Consider the following 20,290-nt stretch of genomic DNA (forward strand, 5'->3'; position numbering starts at 1 on the left):
TCTCTTCCATCATCAAGTATCAATGTCTCACTGACAACCATGTTATAAATACTCATCCAGTTTCAATGAGAAAGTAAATGCTACAAGGTAAATCCAAAAAAACAGTCCATCTGTGGCAAATCATAATCACTCATAAACCTACTATGATTATTTATATTATTCCCAATTCTCAACCTTTACAAAGGTCAGTAAGATGATTATCTTTACTGAAATTTTACCCATCTCTTTTCTTAAGATCAGTGTTTCAATACTGAATGTGAGGCATGAGGAGGAAAGCTAAGGCTTTGGTTAATTGTTACCAATTGCTCTCCAGAAAGATGCTCATCAGTTACCATTCTATCAACAGCTTACTTCTCCCAACTGCAATGGCAAAGAAATGAGTCAGCATACCTACCTGGCGGTTCTACCTGCTCTGTGAATATACGTGTTGGCATCCTCTGGACAATCAAACTGAAGAACCCAATTCACAGCTGGGAAATCTGTACATAAGGAATGTCAAGTTAAGAAATCAGTTTCAAGATCTACCATGCTATACTACTTTTTTTTTTTTTAAGATTTTATTTATTTATTTGAAAGAGAGAGAGAGGTTAAACAAGCAGGGGGAGGGGCAGAGGAGGGAAGAAGTGGACCCCCTGCTGAATACAGAGTTCAATGCAGGGCTGGATTCCAGGACCCTGAGATCATGACCCAAACCAAAGGCAGATGCTTAACCTACTGAACCACCCAGCTGACCCACTGTTTTTATTTTACAGGATTATTTACAGGGCTTTCCATCACATCAAAATCATCTGTGAATTTTATTAAAAATAAAATTCATTGCATGAACCAAGAGATAAACAATTCTCCTTTGATAGGTAGTATTTGAATATGAAGGTTACTTTGTATCTGACACAGAAGAGATTGCTTTGTGTCAGACAAATAATGAAATATCCTGATATTTAATTACCTAAAAGGACCCACTTCTCATGGGCTCCTGGTGAACTATAAAACTGAGTTCTCAATTTAAATGCAACTTTACTTTCCTTGCTCTTCCCATCTCCATTCAAATTCATGATATCTTTCTAAGTCCCTTTTTCTCATTTCTCAGCAATAATTATTCTGTACACCTATTTGGCTACAGAAGTTTTCATTCATTTCCAGACACTGTGTTCTCAACTGTGTCTCTCTGTCAAATAAATAAATAAAATCTTTTTAAAAAAATCTTTAAAAAAAAAAAGAACAGGGCATGCATGTAACAACTCAAATTTACCTCCCATGCTGCACCCTTACTGAAAAAGCTACAGGGAATGAGATTTTATTTACTTTTTATTTTATTTTTAAGCAATGTCTACACCCAGTGTGGGACACAAACCGAAAACCGAAAAACCAAGAGTCACAATGCTACACCAACTGAGCCAGCCAGGCACCCTTACGGAATAGATTATAAATGTTTTAAAAGAGAATGAGAAAATAAATCAAGAAAGAGGAAGAGATCTGGATAGAAGTCCCAGGATGACAAATGTGTATGATGTTTATGGAGCAACAGTCCAGGTGAGAGCTGAAGACAGAGGCTGTAAGAGGGTCTCAAGGAAGAGAGAAACAGACTGCATCTGAAGTGTTAGAAAAGCAAGCATGAGACATCTGCTAGGACAGTTGAGAAAGATCAGAACTGGGATCACAAACTAAGCAAATCTTAATTAACTATTAACTTAAAAACACAAATAAAAAAAAAAACAAAAACACAAATAAAAGATTGGAGACAACTGGTATACCACTTCCTCCGCAGACTATTACACAGCCAAACAAGTTAAATACAAAATGCTGATTTTACCATAGTCCTGGCATAATGATATAGGCTAGAGAGCTTTAAAAATACGCATACTTAGCTACAGCCTCCAGTCACACAGGAATGAATGCATATGATGTCTGAGATATGTTTTAAAATATTCCCAGACCAACAGGGAGATGGGAAGAAATAAGGGAATTATGAAAAAGATCGTCAGTAAAGCTGGGTAGTATATATGAAGATACACTGGACGTATCATTCATGTGTATGTAAAATCTGTCACAGTCATTAACATAAAGTAACTGAAAAATTTACCACCTATTTATTCTCACGTTGTATTCACAAACTTCCTCTAATTTACTTCCATACCCCATCCCGCCACCATAAAGCCACCAGCTGTAAAACAGTATCAGTGGCTTCTTGAAAGCTGAAGTACATTAAGTATGTTTTTAAAATAAAAATATTTAGTGACAATATGTGACTTCAAATATTCTTGTTAAGTTGTAATATTTTATCAAGTTTCCAATTTTTGAAGAAACAGAGTAGTTTTTCCTCTTATCTTTAAATCTTTAATCCTCCTTTGATTTTGTGGGCTCCTCAGGATTCTAGGATTATTTTCATAAACAATAAGCACAAAAGGTGAAAACACATTTTTCACTGATAGAGCCTTAATTTAATTTACATGTTTTTCTAAGAGAAGAAGGATCAATTATTTGAATGAAACTATGAATTCCCAAATCCATCCCTTTATAAGCAAATTCTATAAGACACGATTCCAGAATATTTTTTGCTAAGCTCTTACCCAGCCCCCTGGCGGCAATATCAGTAGCAAAGAGCACAGCGGCTCTCTTGCGGACAAATTCGTTGTAGACTTCCATCCTTCTCATCTGCTGCTGGCGGCCATGCAGGGCAAGGATAGAGATGCCAGGACGGAGCCGGCAGAACACTCGGTACAGATACTGAACCTAGACATGAACAGAGAAAAGAGTTTGGTACTTCGGGACAGCAGCAGCACAGCAAGCTTATGAGATGAACAGCAAAAATGCTTTAAGGAGCACAAGTTTCACCAATTAAAAAACGAGGAGCAGAAAAAAAAAAAAATGCGGAGCAGAGAAGGGAAAATGCAGTCTTAGAGGTGAGGTCTTCAAGCACTTTTTGATCACATTATTTCCTATGAGAATTTTTTTTGTTTTGTTTCTTTTTTTTTTCCAATTTATTTAAACAGTATTCATTATTTTTTCACCACACCCAGTGCTCCATGCAAGCCGTGCCCTCTATAATACCCACCACCTGGTACCCCAACCTCCCACCCCCCCTTCCTATGGGAATTTATTTAAAAATATGCTCCCTTTACATTTTCAACTTGATAGTGGACATTTTTCCAAATGTAATTAATTGCAAAAACTGTAATTTCTGGGGCACCTGGGTGGCTCAGTGGATTAAGCCTCTACCTTCAGCTCAGGTCATGGTCTCAGGGTCCTGGGATGGAGCCCCGCACGGGGCTCTCTGCTCAGTAGGGAGCCTGCTTCCCTTCCTCTCTTTCTCTGCCTGCCTCTCTGCCTACTCGTGATCTCTCTCTCTGTCAAATAAATAAATAAAATCTTAAAAAAAAAAACCCTGTAATTTCTGATATATTATAAATGCTGAGAATTTAAAATAAACTTCTTAAACATGTATCAAACAGATTCTAAGTAGCAGAGCTATTTGATCCCCACAATCATTTTTAAAATATGAAAAAATAATAAAGGTCATGCCTGTGTGAAAGAAGGCTCCTTCTCTATGAACTTCTCTATGAACCTAAAACTGCTACAAAAGAAGTAAGCCCTTGAAAAAATTAGAGACAAAATAAACTCGAGAAAGAAATTTTGCATTTATTTTTCTCCTTGAACTTTTTTTTTTTAAGACTTTATTTATTTATTTGACAGAGAGAGATCATAAGTAGGCAGAGAAGCAGGCAGAAAGAGAGGAGGAAGCAGGCTCCCTGCTGAGCAGAGAGCCCGATGTGGGGCTTGATCCCAGGACCGTGGGATCATGACCTGAGCCGAATATTCCATATACGTCCAGAGGCAGAGGCTTTAACCCACTAAGCCACCCAGGCTTCCCCTCCTTGAACTCTTATGTCAACTTTCTGACCCCACAGAATTTTAACTTAAGAGTTTTATGCTTCAAAGTCTTTTGATTATATTAACAATATTCACAACTTTCTATGATAAAATAATGAATATCAGTTTTAATTTCTAATTCCCTGTGGGCATAAAGCTATTAAAAATTCTCAGACTAAGCTATACTTCATTAGTATAAAACTGACCAGTACAAGAAATGTCAGAATTTGATATAAAGCAAAACAAAGAGGTTCCTGGGTGGCTCAGTGGATTGAGTGTCTGCCTTCAGCTCAGGTCATGATCTCAGGATCATGGGATCAAGCCCTGTGTCAGGCTCCCTGCTCCATGGTGAGCCTGCTTCTCTCTCCTTCTGCACCCCTCACTTGCAAGTGCTCTTTAAATAAAGAAATAAATATTTTTTTAAAAGCAAAACAAGAAGAAATAATTAACATAATAATTTTGTTATACAACATTGGATGTTATTACATCTCTTCTTATATGGAAGTAAATGGAGCTGTTAGCTTTATTTCCCTTTAGTTTACATATTAATAAATGAATACTACTAACTGGTAGATTGAGGCAGAGTATCGCGTTATTTTATTCCTATTTTCTCTTTCTAATATGCATGTTAAGAAAATCTCTTCATGAAAATAAAGAAAATGTATTAGAAGGAACCATGGTGCACTGATGGTAGGAATGCAAACTGGTGCAGTCACTAAGGAAAACAATATGAAGGTTCCTCAAAAAATTAAAAATAGGAATACTATATGACCCAGCAATTCCACTACAGGGTCTTTACCCGAAGTAAACAAAAATACTAATTCAAAATGATATATGCAGCCCTATGTTTACTGCAGCATTATTTATAATAGCCAAGACAGGGAATCAAGTACCCATGCAGAGATGAATGGATAAAGAATAGGTGATACATATATACAATGGAATATTACTCAGCCATAAAAAAGAATGAAACCGTGCCATTTACAACAACATGGATCTAGAAAGTATAACGCTAAGTGAAATAAATCAGAGAAAGACATATGCCATATGATTTCACTCATGTGTGGATTTAAGAAAATAGCAAAGACAAAAATAGACCAAAAAACAGACTCTTTAGAGAACTAGTCGTTGCCAGACAGAAGGTGGGTGAAACAGGTGATGGGGATTAAGTACACTTATCATGGTGAGCACTGAATAATAATATAGAATTACTGAACCACTATATTATACACCTGCAGCTAATGTAACCCTATATGTAAAATTATACTGGAATTTTAAAAATAAGTTTAAAAAAAAGAAAATGTACTGGAAAGAACCTTAACTCTTTGAACTCCTGTATTCCAAAATGATGATAAATAAAATTTCTACAAATCCATCATCTAAGAAGTCCATTAAGTCTCCCTACAAATTTTGATAAAAGTAAAGAATGGTAAGCCAACTGAACCACAAAAAACCTGTTACCTCTTCCTTAGAGCCATTCGCTTTCTCAACAGCAATGCTCCTGGTGCCAGGAAGGTTCTCAGGTCCTGAGACAATGCACCAGGAAGATGACAGATGGATGCACTCATGCCCTTCTTTTGCAGTTATAAAAGGGCTATCATGCAAAGGGAGGAGGAGAAAGGTGAACCTGCAGATGACAGATGCACTCTCAGGCAAACCAAGCTCAAAAATGCATATGCAAACCTAGGAAGGGTCAACTGAGAGCATGAAAACTTTCTACAGTTTGCATCTCCTGAATGAAAATTGTCCTTAAATTCCTGCTCTTGAAAAAGTTTACTGAGGTGGACATTTTCCAAGATCACTCTGGTTAGAATGTGCGATAACTATAGGAAAGAGACTGTGGGAATGAAGAGACCAGGCATGAGTAAGAGAAAGTTAAGCACAGCTTAGATTTAGTGAAACATGAGGTGCCGTGAGAGGTGGTCGAGCTAACGCGAGTTACCACTATATTGACAATGAGACGAAGACAGGCAACAATTAAGAATTCAGTCATTTGAGATGGGGAAGAAATGGGAGGGAGTAGATCTTCAGAATATGAAATCTTAAATTGCTTTTCTTATTTTAAACTTGAGATACCCTCAAGATACTCAACTGGAAATCTCTAGTATTTAAGTGGATACAAAAATCTGGGGCTCAGGAGAGTGGTCGGGGCTTGAGATGTTGATGTGGCAGGTGATAGAACACAGATGGCATTCAAAGCCATGGAAATGAAGAGGTTTCCTAAAAAGAGTAAAGACAGAAAAGGACAGAGTACAACAGACAAACCATTACTGATCTTTCCCATAAGCTGGATGGAAATTTACTGGTATATTTACCTCGCTAAGTACTTAAAAAGCTGTAAGTCTAGAGTCTACCTACTATATGCCAACAACTATGTATGCTCAGGTAATCTGAAATATAGAGAGTAAGTGACATAAAAATCACTCAAGGTCCCTTCTCTTTAAGGGAAGAGTCTTTCTTATTTATCACTGAATGCTTTATTCAAGCACATGACTAGTGTTAAACAAATGTGTTAGCTAAATTTAAGATATATACCCTATGGAAGGACAGAGGGAAATCGCTGATTATAACAAGGGGATCGGGAGTATCACAGAAGGACCTCCAGATGTAACATTTGAGCTTAGACTTACAGGACATTCAACACATTAGTGTAAAGGAATGCAGGAGGGCATTCCAGAGATCAGCATGATCAAGGACATCAAAGCATGGAAATAAACGGCACACTCAGTTCAGTATTCATGGAGGGAGGTGTTGGATTATAAAGACCTGTGGTTAGTCCAGACATTCAATGCTTTGTTCTACCAGTATTCACACTATTTATCATACTCCTCACCGCCTTACTAGAACAGAAGAAACTGCTATTTATCTAATGGAAATCAGCTATTTTATTTTTTTTTTTGGAAATCAGCTATTTTAAAAAGGATGATTCAACATGAATTTCTTAATCATTCAGTACCTCTTTACAACTGGAGAAAAATACAATACTTTTCTTCTTCAGGTGGCTTCTCAAGAAGGAATACAACACACTTATTTTTTGCTGCAGCTCACAAACTATGTAGTTCTGTTCCAAAGTGGCAGGGGTGCTTATGGAAATAAGAGGAGGAAAAACATTAAAAATATACCATATTGGTTACCTTTGAAATCCAAACCCCGGGGGGGGGGGGTGTATACACACACACACACACACCAGCCTGTCTTTCCAACAAATTTCTCATACACATACATATACTATGAAAGAGAACATTTTAGAAATTAGAAATAGAATCAGATTATCACAGTTCTGCATATCCTAAAAAAATAATGGATCTAAGCAATAATCACACTGGCTGCTAAAACTTTAGGATTAAAAAGCTATCATTCCTGCTATAAAGCTGTTGTTTGTATCAGATTAATATTCTGGTGGCCTATAGCACTAACTATAAAGCCTGGATTAAATACAAAACAAAAAAACCAGAAAGCAACAGAGAGCAACCAAGGCAGCTAGGACTTGAAGTACTGAAAAAGACAACAGACATACCCTGAGGCAAGCCCCATATTAATTTCCACTTTTCCCTAAAAGCATCTGCTATCTGCAAAACACAGGAGAGCAATCTGAGGCCTAAATATGACGGTCCAGATCCTAGAGAGAAGTAGCCAACAAAACACTGAATCTTAATTTCTTCATACAATTTTCCCATGAGAAGTGTGACAACTCCTAAACACACATACACACACACACACACAGCAAAATGAGTGAAAATAAACAAAAAGCACCAACTGAGAAGCTCAGAGCTGAGCAGAGATCCTGGCAGTCTCAGGACTATGAAGTTCAAGCCTGCCCAGATGGAACAGCTCTGCTAACCCACACCTTTCAGCTAAAACCCCCGGAAGGGCAATAACCCAGCCGGGACTCAAGGCAGAACAAACACAGAAAAGAAATAGAACAGCCCCAAACTGTAAAAGCCAGGCTAGGGTGCCTGGGTGGCTCAGGCACTTAAGCGGCTGCCTTTGGCTCGGGTTATAATCCCAGGGTGCTGAGATCGGGTCCTGCATCAGGCTCCCTGCTTCTCCCTCAGCCTGTACTCTCTCGTTCCCCTGCTTGTACTCTCTCTCTGTATCAAATAAATGAATAAAATCTTTAAAAATAAAAAAATAAAAATAAAAGCCTGGATAGCCCAGATCAAGGTCATCTGTCCTTACAACATCTACCTGCCACCAAATAAATAAATAAATAAATAATCACTCATGGTTTCGCTGAGAATCAAAGATAAGAAAATCTTAAACAATACACAGTATCTTCAAAGGAACAAGAAAACGGTCACCTTTCAATAATAGAAGTTAGAACAATACAAAGGTATCTTTGAAGAAAAAAACCTGCCAAGATATCCCTCCAAAATAAAGAATAAAAAGGTTCTCAGAAAAGTCAAAACAGAATTTTTACACCAGTAAACCTGAACTAAAAAGGAAATTCTTTTGTGCACAAGACATAAAAATATCATAAAGAATAACTATTTGGATAAATATAAATAAATACTGATGTTTCAAAAAGTAATAACAGCTTACAAAGTTTAAAATGTTTGAAATTAAAATATTTCACAATGAAGACACAAAGGAAGGGGGTAGAAACTTAAATAATATAAGTTACAGATAAATGAACTAAATCCTCCAGTTGCAAAGCGATTATCCTACCTGATAAGAGAACCATATGTTGCTTACTAAGTCAAATCTAAAATATCAGGGTGTATATAATGTAAAAAGTAAATGAACAGAGGACTCACCATGCAAACATGAACCAAGAGAAAGTTGCTATAGGGAGACTAATATCAAACTAGACTTCAATGCAAAAAGTAGAGATAAAGAGCAACACTTCATAATGATTAATGATGCTAACAGGAAATGTAATACTAAATTTCTATGCACCTAATAACATAAGCTCAGCATATCCATCTCAAATTTGAAATGGTTCATAATTCACCACAGAATTCAACTTATATTCATTGTAAAACACAGCAAATTACAATGATCCAAATAAAATCTTTTCTCCAAAAGAAAAAAAATTCATCAGAAGCACCATTTCACTACAATAGCAATATTAAAAAATAATAATAATAATACCAGTATACTTAGAAAAATACACAAAACATACACAACTTCAGAAAGACTTAACTTTTAGGGGCACCCGGGGGGCTCATATTGGTTAAGCCATGCCTTTGGCTTAGGTCATGATCCCAGAGTCCTGGAATCGAGTCCCATATAGGGTTTCCCTTACTCTGTAAGAAGCCTGCTTCTCCCTCTCCCTCTGCCTGCCACTCCCCCTGCTTGTGCGCTCACTTGCACGCTCTCTCTCTCTCTGACAAATAAATAACATTAAAAAAAAAAAAAAGAAAGAAAGAAAAAAGATCTAACTTTTAAATTACTTTTCTGGTCCTACACGATTTGAGAGCAGATACTCTATAATGTCTTAAAAATATTCTTGACTATGATTTTCCCATGGTGCATTAACCAAATTAATGGCTGAGAAAAAAAACTTCAATAATGAGACAAAATTCACAACAATATCTGCTTTTTGTAGCACTCTGATGAACAGGAAATTAAAGAATGCCACAGTTATTACCATATACCCCACAGTTGTCAATTATGTCACTGAAGACATGGTTTCTGAAAGCCCCATTGTAAGTGATAGAACTGCATTTCAATAATCATCACCTAGGTGGCTCAGTCGGTTAAGTGTCCAATTCTTAGTTTCAGCTCAGGTCATGATCTCAGGGTCATGAGATCAAGTCCTGCTTGGCGCTTCACACTCACCACAGTGTCCCTCCCTCCATGCCTCTCTCCCCATTCATGTGCAGTCTCTCTCTCTCTCTCAAATAAAATCATTTTTAAAAATCATTTTTGAAATAGACAGTATTTGCATTCAGTGTTTTCTAACTCTGCTCTATAAATAATAACCCACTGTTATCTACAGAAATTAGCAACAGTGATACTACGTACAGTTAGTTACCTTAAATGATGCAGTTTTAGCGACCACCTAATGACTGAAAAATTTATGTCTGGTAAAAACACTAAAGAGTCTTGAAAATAGTGAGAAAACAAACAGCAGAAAGATCAAAGAAGATAATCTAAAGACCTGGACAATCTTCAGACTATTAATTGTACCAAGAATGTCAATAGCTATCCCAACACAACCTTATAAACAAGGACCACTGTCTCCTCCACAGTAAGCTAAGAAGGAAACTACCTCAAGAATCTCCTGCTATGCCATTCCTGAGTACTTGATAACCAAAGATACCAGCACTCAAGTTTTCATCCATTAAGATCACCTAGAAGCATGGAGTCTGGCCTCTTTTAGGGCTTTCTTTAATCCTAGACATATATTAACTGAACAAAGTTAATGTGGGCTTCAAGGCCCACATTCTCAGCATTTAAAAACCTTCCAAGAGGATAAGCCACCCTTTTCCCCAAACTATTTCTTTCTAGACTAACACTTCATAGGAAGAAATAGAAGTTAAGATAGAGATAATGGTAGGTTGAATTGAGATCTTCAATACAGATCCTACCTACATTCACCAGAAAATATTTCTGCAAGTCAAGCATGTCCACAATCTACAATGATTCATACCAAATATACATACACAAACTTCCACTTGTATCAAAATACGTTTTAAAATCCATTTCCCCCAATCCATTTCCCACAGAGCTACACAACCCCACTGCCCCTCATTTTATGCAGATGTAGTTATTAATAAATACCTGTTAATATCTTATGGAAAGAGATGTTAATATCTTAAAAGTTCCCCAGACCACATTTTGAAAATGACTGCACCATAGTATTCCCACATTTAAAGGGGCATCAAATATCTAAATAATTTTAACTAATATATTTTACTACGCTTCCCATATGTCACAACACATAAAATGATGTCTTATTTCCTAAATAGTATTAATTTAAAATGTCGAATTCATATACTAAAAAGAACATTGATTTTTTTTTTATTTTTTTTTCACTGTTCCAAGATTCATTGATTATGCACCATACCCAGTGCTCCATGCAATACATGCCCTCCTTAATACCTACCACCAGGCTCACCCAATCCCCCACCCTCCTCCCCTCCAAAACCCTTAGTTTGTTTTTCAGAGTCCACAGTCTCTCATGGTTTGTCTCCCCCTCCAATTTCCCCCAACTCACTTCTCCTCTCCTTCCCCCAATGCCTTCCGTGTTATTCCTTATGCTCCAGAAGTAAGTAAAACCATATGATAATTGACTCTCACTGCTTGACTTATTTCACTCAACAGTTGCCTGATTTCAAGCTTTACTACAAAACTGTGATCACCAAGATAGCATGGTACTGGCACAAGAACACTGATTTTTGATTAAATCAAATATGGTTTTATATAGTTCATACCTGTATTTCGCTTTTTCATGAACCCAGACATACTCAGGGTTTTTCAAACTCAAGCGTGCAAGGTCCTTTACAGATTTGGTTTGTGTAGCTGAAAAGAGTAAAGTCTGACGTTTCTTGGGAAGGTTTTCAATAATAGCATTCATGGTATCAGCAAAGCCCATATCCAAGATTCTATCTGCTTCATCAAGAACTAAAAAAGAGAAAATTCAAGGTGAACTACATTTAAAATATACATTAGGCTAAATGTAAACTAGTATCTGGACTGGATTCTAGAAGAGAAAAAAAGGGCATTAGTGGAAAAACTGGTGAAATCCAATAAAGTCTGGAATTTATATAATGGACCAATGTCAATCTTCATTCTGACAAAAGTACCACAGTTGTGTATGGTGTTGCACCAGAGGAAACTGGGGGAGGGGTATAAAGGAACTCCCTATACTATGGGTGCAATTGTAAACCTAGAATTATTACAAAATAGACTTTTTTTAAAAAACCACATTTGGTAATATCACCAGAAGCTTAAAAGATCAATTCTTAGCAATGTCAAATACTGAAGTGTCTAATTTCATATACAACTACTTATATTCTTCTGACCATTTTGTTTAAAAAAAAAAAAAAAAAAAAAAGTCTAGCTATACTCTCTGGGTTCAGAATCCCTATGCCAATAAATTGTTCCAGGTTATTTCTTAGATGTTTTATTAAATAAATATTAAGATTAAAAATTTCTATCATTAAAATTTATGAGGTTTCTCTCCTAAATCTCAGATTGTTTCATCAGAAATTCATTAGACTCACCTAACATTTGGAGATTGGTAGCATGAAAACATATTGTTTCATCCATATGTTGAAGAAGCCGACCCGGAGTGCAAACAAGTATATTTATGTTATTGATCCTCTCAGCTTCATGTTTCAGATCCTGAAAACAGTTGTTTCTTTTGATTACACAGACACATCACTGAGCAGCCTGTGTATCAAAACTGTAAGAGCCATGTGAATGTGTCATTTCATCATAGCAATGTAGATACCCTACAAAGAGATATAATTCCCCCTTGTATTTCTGCAGCACATCCAAATTTGGGGGCAAATAAAAGTCCTAAGTGAAAGCCTAAAGAGCTGAGAGTGCATGAAGATCCTTAATTATAGTCAGGATCCTGAGGCCAAGAAAAATTTCCTATAAATGCTTCAAGTCTTCACTTCCCTTTACATCTGCCAGAACTTACACTGGAATCACTGCCATTATTTAAGTCAGAACCCAGAGGCCCTAGGGAGGCTCTGACACCATGCGCTCTCTATGTTCTAGAATTTGTCTCCTTGAAACAAGAACCACAGAATGTTAGTTGTTAAAGATGTATGACAGATACATGAGTATGTGAGGGCTTATGATGCTACTCCTTCTTTGCATATATCTGCCTATAAATTCAAGAACTCAAGTATTATCCTCACAGTCTAGAAGAGACTGTAGCACAAACAAGGACACCAAGTATGCTAGCAGGAAGACCAGAAGTTGCGTAGCAGATTCCACCATGAGCTAAAATCAACATTCCTCAAAACCATCTTCTACTCCAGAAAGCTAGAGGATCAGACAAAACTGACTTTAAAACAATGACTGTAACAAAAAAACAAAAAAGGGCATTACATAATGATAAAGGGATCGATCCAAAATAAGTGAATATATTTATGCACCAAACACAGAAGCATGTAAACACAAAAAACATTAACAGACTAAAGGGGGAAACTGACAGCGATACCCTAATAGTAGGAGACTTTAATACCCCACCTAACATCAATGGTAGATTATCGGGACAGAAAATCAATGAGCAAACATTAGACTTAAACAATACATGAGACCACATGAACTTAACAGGTATGTACAAAACATTTCATCTAAAAAATTCAGAATACACATACTTTTCTTTTTTTTTTTCAAGTATAAATAGACCATTCTCCAAGACAGAACACGTGTTAGGCCACAAAAATCAGTCTTCAAATTGAAGACTGACATCAGTCTCAAATTGAAGGCCTGTATCATAGTGATACAGGCCTAATTCAAAAAAACAAGAAAAACGCCAAAATAAACAATTTAACTTTACACCAACAGGAACCAAAAAAAGAACAGATAAAGCCCAAAGTTATCAGAAGGAAAGACATAAAGATCAGAGTAGAAATAAATGAAAGAGAGTCTCAAAAGACAATAGAAAGGGTGCCTGAGTGGTTCAGTAGGTTAAGCATCTGCCTTCAGTTCAGATCACTATCTCAGGGTCCTGGGATCAAGTCCCAAGTCCTGGGATCCAGTCCCACGTCGGGCTCCCTGCTCAGCAGGGAGTCTGCTTGTCCTTCTCCCTCTGTCCCTCCCCTCACTCATCCTCTCTCTGAAATAAAATCTTTAAAAAAAAAAAAAAAAAAACAATAGAAAATATCAATAAACTGAAAGCTGGTTCTGTGAAAAGACTTTTTAAAAACTGACAAACTGTTAACCATACTCATCAGGAAAAAAAAAGGAAATCTCCGAAAAAAATTCATAAATGAAGTTATAGCCAACACCACAGAAATAAAAAGAATTAAAGTGACAACTAGAATTACATTACAACAAGCTGAAAAATCTAGATAACAATAAGTTCCTAGAAACACACAACCTTCCAAGACTGAATCACAAAGAGACAATCTGAAAAGACTGATTACAAGTAATGAAATCAAATCAATACTTTTAACACTCCCAAACAAGTCCAGGACTGGGCAGCTTCACAGGTGAGTTCTAACATTTGAAGAAGAGTTAATACCTGTCTTCCTCAAACTTATCTCAAAAATTGAAGAGGAAGGCGCACTCCCAAACTCATTTCACAGGACAAGCATTATGCACATGCCAAAATCAGACAATAACACCACAGGAAAAAAAAAAAAAAAAAAGAAAGAAGAAAGAAAACTATTGACCACTATCTCTGATAAACACAGATGCAAAAATCCTCAACAAAATATTAGCAAACTCATACTTAATACAATTCCTATCAAAATACCAATAGTTTTTTTCATAGAACTAGAACAAATAATACTAAAATCTGTATGGAACCACAAAAGACCTTGAACAGCCAAAGCAATCTTAAAAAAACAAAAACAAAACTGGAGGTATCACAATTCCAGATTTCAAGTTACACTACAAAGCGGTAGTGATTAAAACAGTATCTAATACTGGCATAAAAACAAACACAAAGGTCAAAGGAATAATACACAGAAGTCTACCCACAACTATATGGTCAACTAATATTCGACAAAGTAGAAAAGGCTATCCAATCAGAAAAAGTTAGCCTCTCCAAGAATATTGGGAAAACTGGAGAGCCACATGCAAAAGAATTAAACTAGAGCACTTTGTTACACAAAAATAAAATGGATTAGAGACTTATATGTTAAGACCTGAAACCCTGAAAATTCTTGAAGAGAGCATAGACATAATCTCTGATGTCACCCATAGGAACATTTTTCTAAGTATGTCTGAGATAAGGGAAATAAAAGCAAAAATACACTACTGGGACTATGTCAAAATAAAAAGTTCCTGTATAGCAAAGTTAACAAGTCGGCAAAACTGAGACAATCTATATAATAGGAGAAGATATTTGCAAATGACATATCTGATAAGCATTAATATCCAAAATATATAAAGAACTGATATAACTCAATACACAAATAATCCAATTAAAAAATGGGCAGAAGGCTATCATTTTCCCAAAGAAGCCGTATGGATGGCCAACAGACACATGAAAAGATCCTCAACATTACTCATCATCAGGGAAATGCAAATCAAAACCACAATGAGATATGGTCTCACACCAGTCAGAACAGCTAAAATCAACAACACAAGAAAAAACAGGTGCCGACAAGGATGTGGAGAAAGATGAACACTTTCACTCTACTGGTTGGAATGCAAGCTGGTACAGCCACTCTGGAAAACAATATCGAGATTCCTCAAAAAGTTAAAAATAGGGGCACCCAGGTGGCACAGCTGGTTAAGTGTTAGACTCGATTTAAGCTCAGGTCATGATATCAGGGTCATGAGATTGAGCCCCACGTAGGGCTCTGTGCTCAGCACAGTCTGCCTGTCTCTCCTCCTCCTCATCCCTTTCCTCCAGCTTGTGCAGGCACTCGCACTCTCTCTTTCTCTCTCAAATATATAAATAAATAAAATCTTAAAAAAAAAAAAAATACTAGACACCTTTGTCTAAAGAGTCCTTCAGAAAACAAAAAAAGTTAGGGGCACCTGGGTGGCTCAGTGGGTTAAAGCCTCTGCTTTCAGCTTGGGTCATGATCCCAGGGTCCTGGGACTGAGCCCCACATCAGGCTCTCTGCTCAGCAGGGAGCCTACATCCCCCTCTTTCTCTCTGCCTGCCTCTCTGCCTACTTGTGATCTCTGTCTGTCAAATAAATAAATCAAAACTTTAAAAAAAAAAAAGTTAAAAATAGAATTATCCTAGGATCCAGCAATCTCACTACTAGGTATTTACCCAAAGAATACAAAATACTCATTCAAAAGGATACATGCACCCTGAATAGCAGCCATATCTACAAAAGCCAAATTATGGAAAGTCCAAGTATCCAACTGATGAATGTATAGAGAAGAGGTGGTATATATATATATACAATGGAATATCACTCAGCCATTTTAAAAAAAAAATGAAATCTTGCCTTTTGCAATGACACAGATGGAGCTAGAGTATACCATGGTAAGCTAACTAAATCAGAGAAAGGAAAATACTTTATGGTATCACTCACATGTGGAATTTAAGAAACAAAACAAATGAGCATAGGAAAACAAGAGAAAGAAAGAGCAGCAAACCAAGAAACAGACTCTTAGCTACAGAGAACTGATGGTTAGGAGGGAAGGTAGGTGGAGAGATGGGGAAATAGGGAATAGAGAGTAAAGAGTATACTTATTGTGGTGGGGAAAAAAATGATAAAAAATTTATTAGCAAACCAGATCCAACAATACAAGAATCATACACCACGATCAAGTGGGATTTATTCCACAAATGCAAGAACAGCTCAACATCTGCAAATCAACATGATACACCGTATTAACAATACAAAGGATTAAACGATCCCAACAGATGCAGAAAAAGTATATGACCAAATTCAACATCTACTCATGATAAAAATTCTCAACGAAGTGGATATGGAAGGAACATACCTCAGTATAATAAAGGCCACATAAGACAAACGCAAAACTAACATCATACTCAACGGTAAAAACCTAAAAGCTTTTCCTAGCCAGAGCAATTAGGTAAGAAAAAGAACTAAAAGGCACCCAACTGAAAAGGAAGAAGTAAAACTGTCACTATCTGTTGATACAGGATACTATATATATATATAAAAAACCCTGAAGACTCAACCAAAAAAGTATGAGAACTAATACATGAATTCAGTAAAGTCACAGATATAAAATTAACATATAGAAATCATTTGTGTTTCCATATACTAATAACAAGCATTTAGAAAGAAATTAAGAAAACAGTCCCATTTAGGATTGCACCAAAAAATAATAAAATACCTAAAAATTAACAACTAAAGAGACGAAAAAACAATACCCATACTCTGAAAACTTTAAGACACTCATGAAAGAAACTGAAGACTACACAAATGGAAACATATCTAGAGCTCATTGATAGCAAAAACATTGTTCAAACGTCCGTACTACCCAAAGCAATCTACAGATTCAATGCAATCCCCACTGAAATAACAATGGCATTTTCACAGAAATCGAACAAACAATTCTAAAATTTGCATGAAACCACAAAGACCCCAAAGAGCCAAAGCAACCTTGAGAAAGAAGAACAAAGCTAGAGGTACCACAGTCCCAGATTTCAAACTGTATTACAAGCTATCATAACCAAAACAGTATGGTACTGGCACAAAATGGACAAAGAGATCAATGTAATAGAATACAGAGCCCAGAAATAAACCCACACATGTATTAAATTAAATTACACATGTAATCTGTGACAAAAGAGAAAAGAACATACAAGGGAGAAAAGACTGTCTCTTCTATTGATGGTGTTAAGAAAACTGGACAGATATATGCAAAACAAGTCAAAATGGGCCACTATCTTTTACAATATACAAAAACTAGAAATGGATTAAAGATTTCAACATAAGACCTGAAAGCACTGTTAGAAGAAAACATAAGCAGTGATCTCTTGGCCTTAGCAACATTTCTCTTGATATGTCTCCTTAGGCAAGGGGAACAAAAGCAAAAATAAACTATTAGGACTTCATCAAAGTAAAAAGTTTTTGTACAACAAAGGAAACCAACAAGAAAATGAAAAAGCAACCTACTAAATGGAAAAAGGTATCTGCAAATGACATATCTGATAAAGGGTTACTATCCTACATATATATGAGATACATAATACCCTATAATATTCTATTTATATATAATTATATGTCATATACATATTATATATATAAAGAACTTCTACAAACTCAACACCAAAAAACCAAACAACCCAATTAAAAAGTGGGCTTAGGACTTGGGTATTTTCCCCAAGACCTACAGTTCCCAAAGATACACAGTTTCCCAAAGGGAAATGGGCATATGAAAAGATGCTCCAGGTCACCAATCATCAGAGAAATCCAAATCAAAACCACCATGAGGTATCACCTCACACCTGCCAGACTGGATAACATCAAAAAGAAGTAAGCATGGGGTGAGGATGTAGTGAAAAGGGAACCTCTGTGCACTGTTGGGGGTAATGTGAACTGATGCAACCACTGTGGAAAACAGTATTGAGGTTCCTCCAAGAAATTAAAAATAGAACTACCATACAATCCAACAATTCCTGTTCTGGACATTTATCCAAAGAAAATAATACTAATTCAAAGAGGCATGTACAGCCCTATGTTCACTGTAGCATTAGGTACAATAGCCTAGATATGGAAGTAGCCCAAGTGTCCATCAACAGGTGAATGGATAAAAAAGATGTGGTATATATATATAAAGGAAAATACTCAGCCATAAAAAAAGAATGAGATCTTGCCACCTGCAACAACATGGGCAGACCCAGAGAATATTATGCTTAAGTGAAATAAGTCAGAAGAAGACAGATACCATATAATTTCACTTACATATGGAATCTAAAAAAAAAAAAAAAAAAAAAAACCAACAACAACAAGCAGAACTAGACCCATAAATACAGAAAACTAACTAATGATTGCCAGAGCAGAGAGGGAAAGGCAAAATGGGTGAAACGGAGTAGAAGATACAAGCTTCCAGGTATGGAATAACTAAGTCACAGGGATGAAAGGCGCAGCACAGGGAATCTAGTCAACGGTACTGTAATGGTGTCGTATGGTGTTAGATGGTAGCACTTGCCATGAGCATTCCAGAACATACAGACTTGTTGAATCAGTATGTTTTATACCTGAAACTATTGTAATTATGCTAACTATATTTCAATCTAAAAAATAAAGATTAAAAAAAACTTTAAACACTGTCGTCCTTTCTGCTGCTGCTGACCCAGAAAAGTTCAAAATTATTCAAACTATTACATATTTTTTTAAAAGGAACTAGTCCAAATACTGAGATGGTACCTTTTCCAAGTAAATTCACATATAGATTTACAGGCTGTTTAAGGTATATTAATCTCAGAGAACCTGATCAATTCAGATACTTTCACAAAAACAGACTTTCTGGACCTTCAAAATTGATAAGCAGAACTCCAGAAGATAGTGACCCCACCATGATGCCAGCCTACCGGTTTAAATAAAATCTCCACCTCTTTCCTGTCAACTGCCACATTGCTCCAATATAAGTTACAGAAAAAAGAAGGACAAGACAAAAGAACAAACCTTTCCACCAATGATGAGACCAGCGGAAAAGTCATGATTTTTTCCTACTTTCCGGAGAACCTCAAAGGTCTGATAGGCCAGTTCTCTCGTAGGTGATATAATCAGAACCCCCAGCCCATCCGTTGACGTCCACTGGAGACGATATAAGGCTTCCAGCACCTCAAAAAAAGACAGCAAATTTTGTGTTTAGTAAGTCCCTTCAGGAGGCAGCATTTTGATTCCGAACTGACCCTGCTCCTCCAAATCAAAGGCACCTTCCGAGCAGAAGACATATCAGTCACAAGTGTCATCACATCAGAAAGAAATTCTTTGCTTTGTTTTTTCTTTTTCTTCCAGCCACCAAATCCCTCAAATCATAGAAGGAAGGGAACATAAACCTCACAGCAGGTCAGCTGCCACCACAGCCCTGCCAGCAGGAGACTGGCCATCAGTGAGAGGGACATGCAGCCCTCAAACTATTAAAACGGGTTTTGGAAAAATATCTGTCACCATTTTCTGAACAGAAACCACATTAAACTTTTATCTGTGTAGTTATTGTAATTATGCAGAGACTGAATTTTCTAGTTGTAAAGAAACACCGCTATGAAAAATTGGATTTAAGGGAAAAATGGTTTTGCAATACTTGGAACAAAAACTCAAATGTGATCTTCCTAAGCCAATTATTTTGTAGGAATTAAATTATGAGACCAAGTGCTTAACTGAGATATAAGTAAATTCCTAAGAGGCTCTATTGTTTTATTCTCAAAACGACAGCTATCAATGATCTGGAAAATTCTCAATGAATCACCCAATCTCCTTCAAGAGAGCATATTTCAGCTTTATCCTAAATGAGTAGCAAGTATAACATGCAACTGGCAGGTCTGCAAGCATGAGCACATAAACAGCCTCTCCAGCCTGCCCCAGTGGCCCTACAACAGTGCAGAACCATGCTCACCTGCCACCCTGGAAGACACACAACCTTCAGGAAGTAAAGGCTTATCAAGGCACAGCAATTCACTCATTCAAAAAGTTACTGAGTGGCCTCCATGTGCCAGGCACTGTGTTAGGATGGAGGGAATACGGTGGACAACAGGACAGTTGGAGCCCTTTCTGATAAAGTTCACATTCTAGCTAAAGAAATCCAACAGGAAACAACTCTCCAGATAATGATTTCTACATAGGCACAGAATGTTTTAAAAGCATGTAACAGAGGACCTGACCCAATATAAAAAAAA

At 36.7% G+C, this 20,290-nt stretch overlaps 1 protein-coding gene across 2 annotated transcripts in view; it reads right to left on the reverse strand.

Annotated features, from left to right (window-relative positions):
* DDX10 (DEAD-box helicase 10) overlaps positions 1–20,290 on the reverse strand; it is a 293,705-nt gene that overhangs the window by 263,187 nt on the left and 10,228 nt on the right. For both annotated transcript variants that reach the window (XM_044257693.1, XM_044257694.1), the window contains exons 4-9: positions 19,077–19,235; positions 12,042–12,162; positions 11,250–11,439; positions 6,824–6,950; positions 2,568–2,730; positions 395–479 (exon numbers count right to left, since the gene is read on the reverse strand). In XM_044257693.1, coding sequence (XP_044113628.1) covers positions 395–479; positions 2,568–2,730; positions 6,824–6,950; positions 11,250–11,439; positions 12,042–12,162; positions 19,077–19,235 — 845 coding nt within the window. The remainder of the gene's footprint in view (positions 1–394; positions 480–2,567; positions 2,731–6,823; positions 6,951–11,249; positions 11,440–12,041; positions 12,163–19,076; positions 19,236–20,290) is intronic.

The sequence above is a fragment of the Neovison vison genome, chromosome 7 (genome assembly GCF_020171115.1).
Source record: "Neovison vison isolate M4711 chromosome 7, ASM_NN_V1, whole genome shotgun sequence".
Classification (NCBI taxonomy): Eukaryota; Metazoa; Chordata; class Mammalia; order Carnivora; family Mustelidae; genus Neogale; species Neogale vison.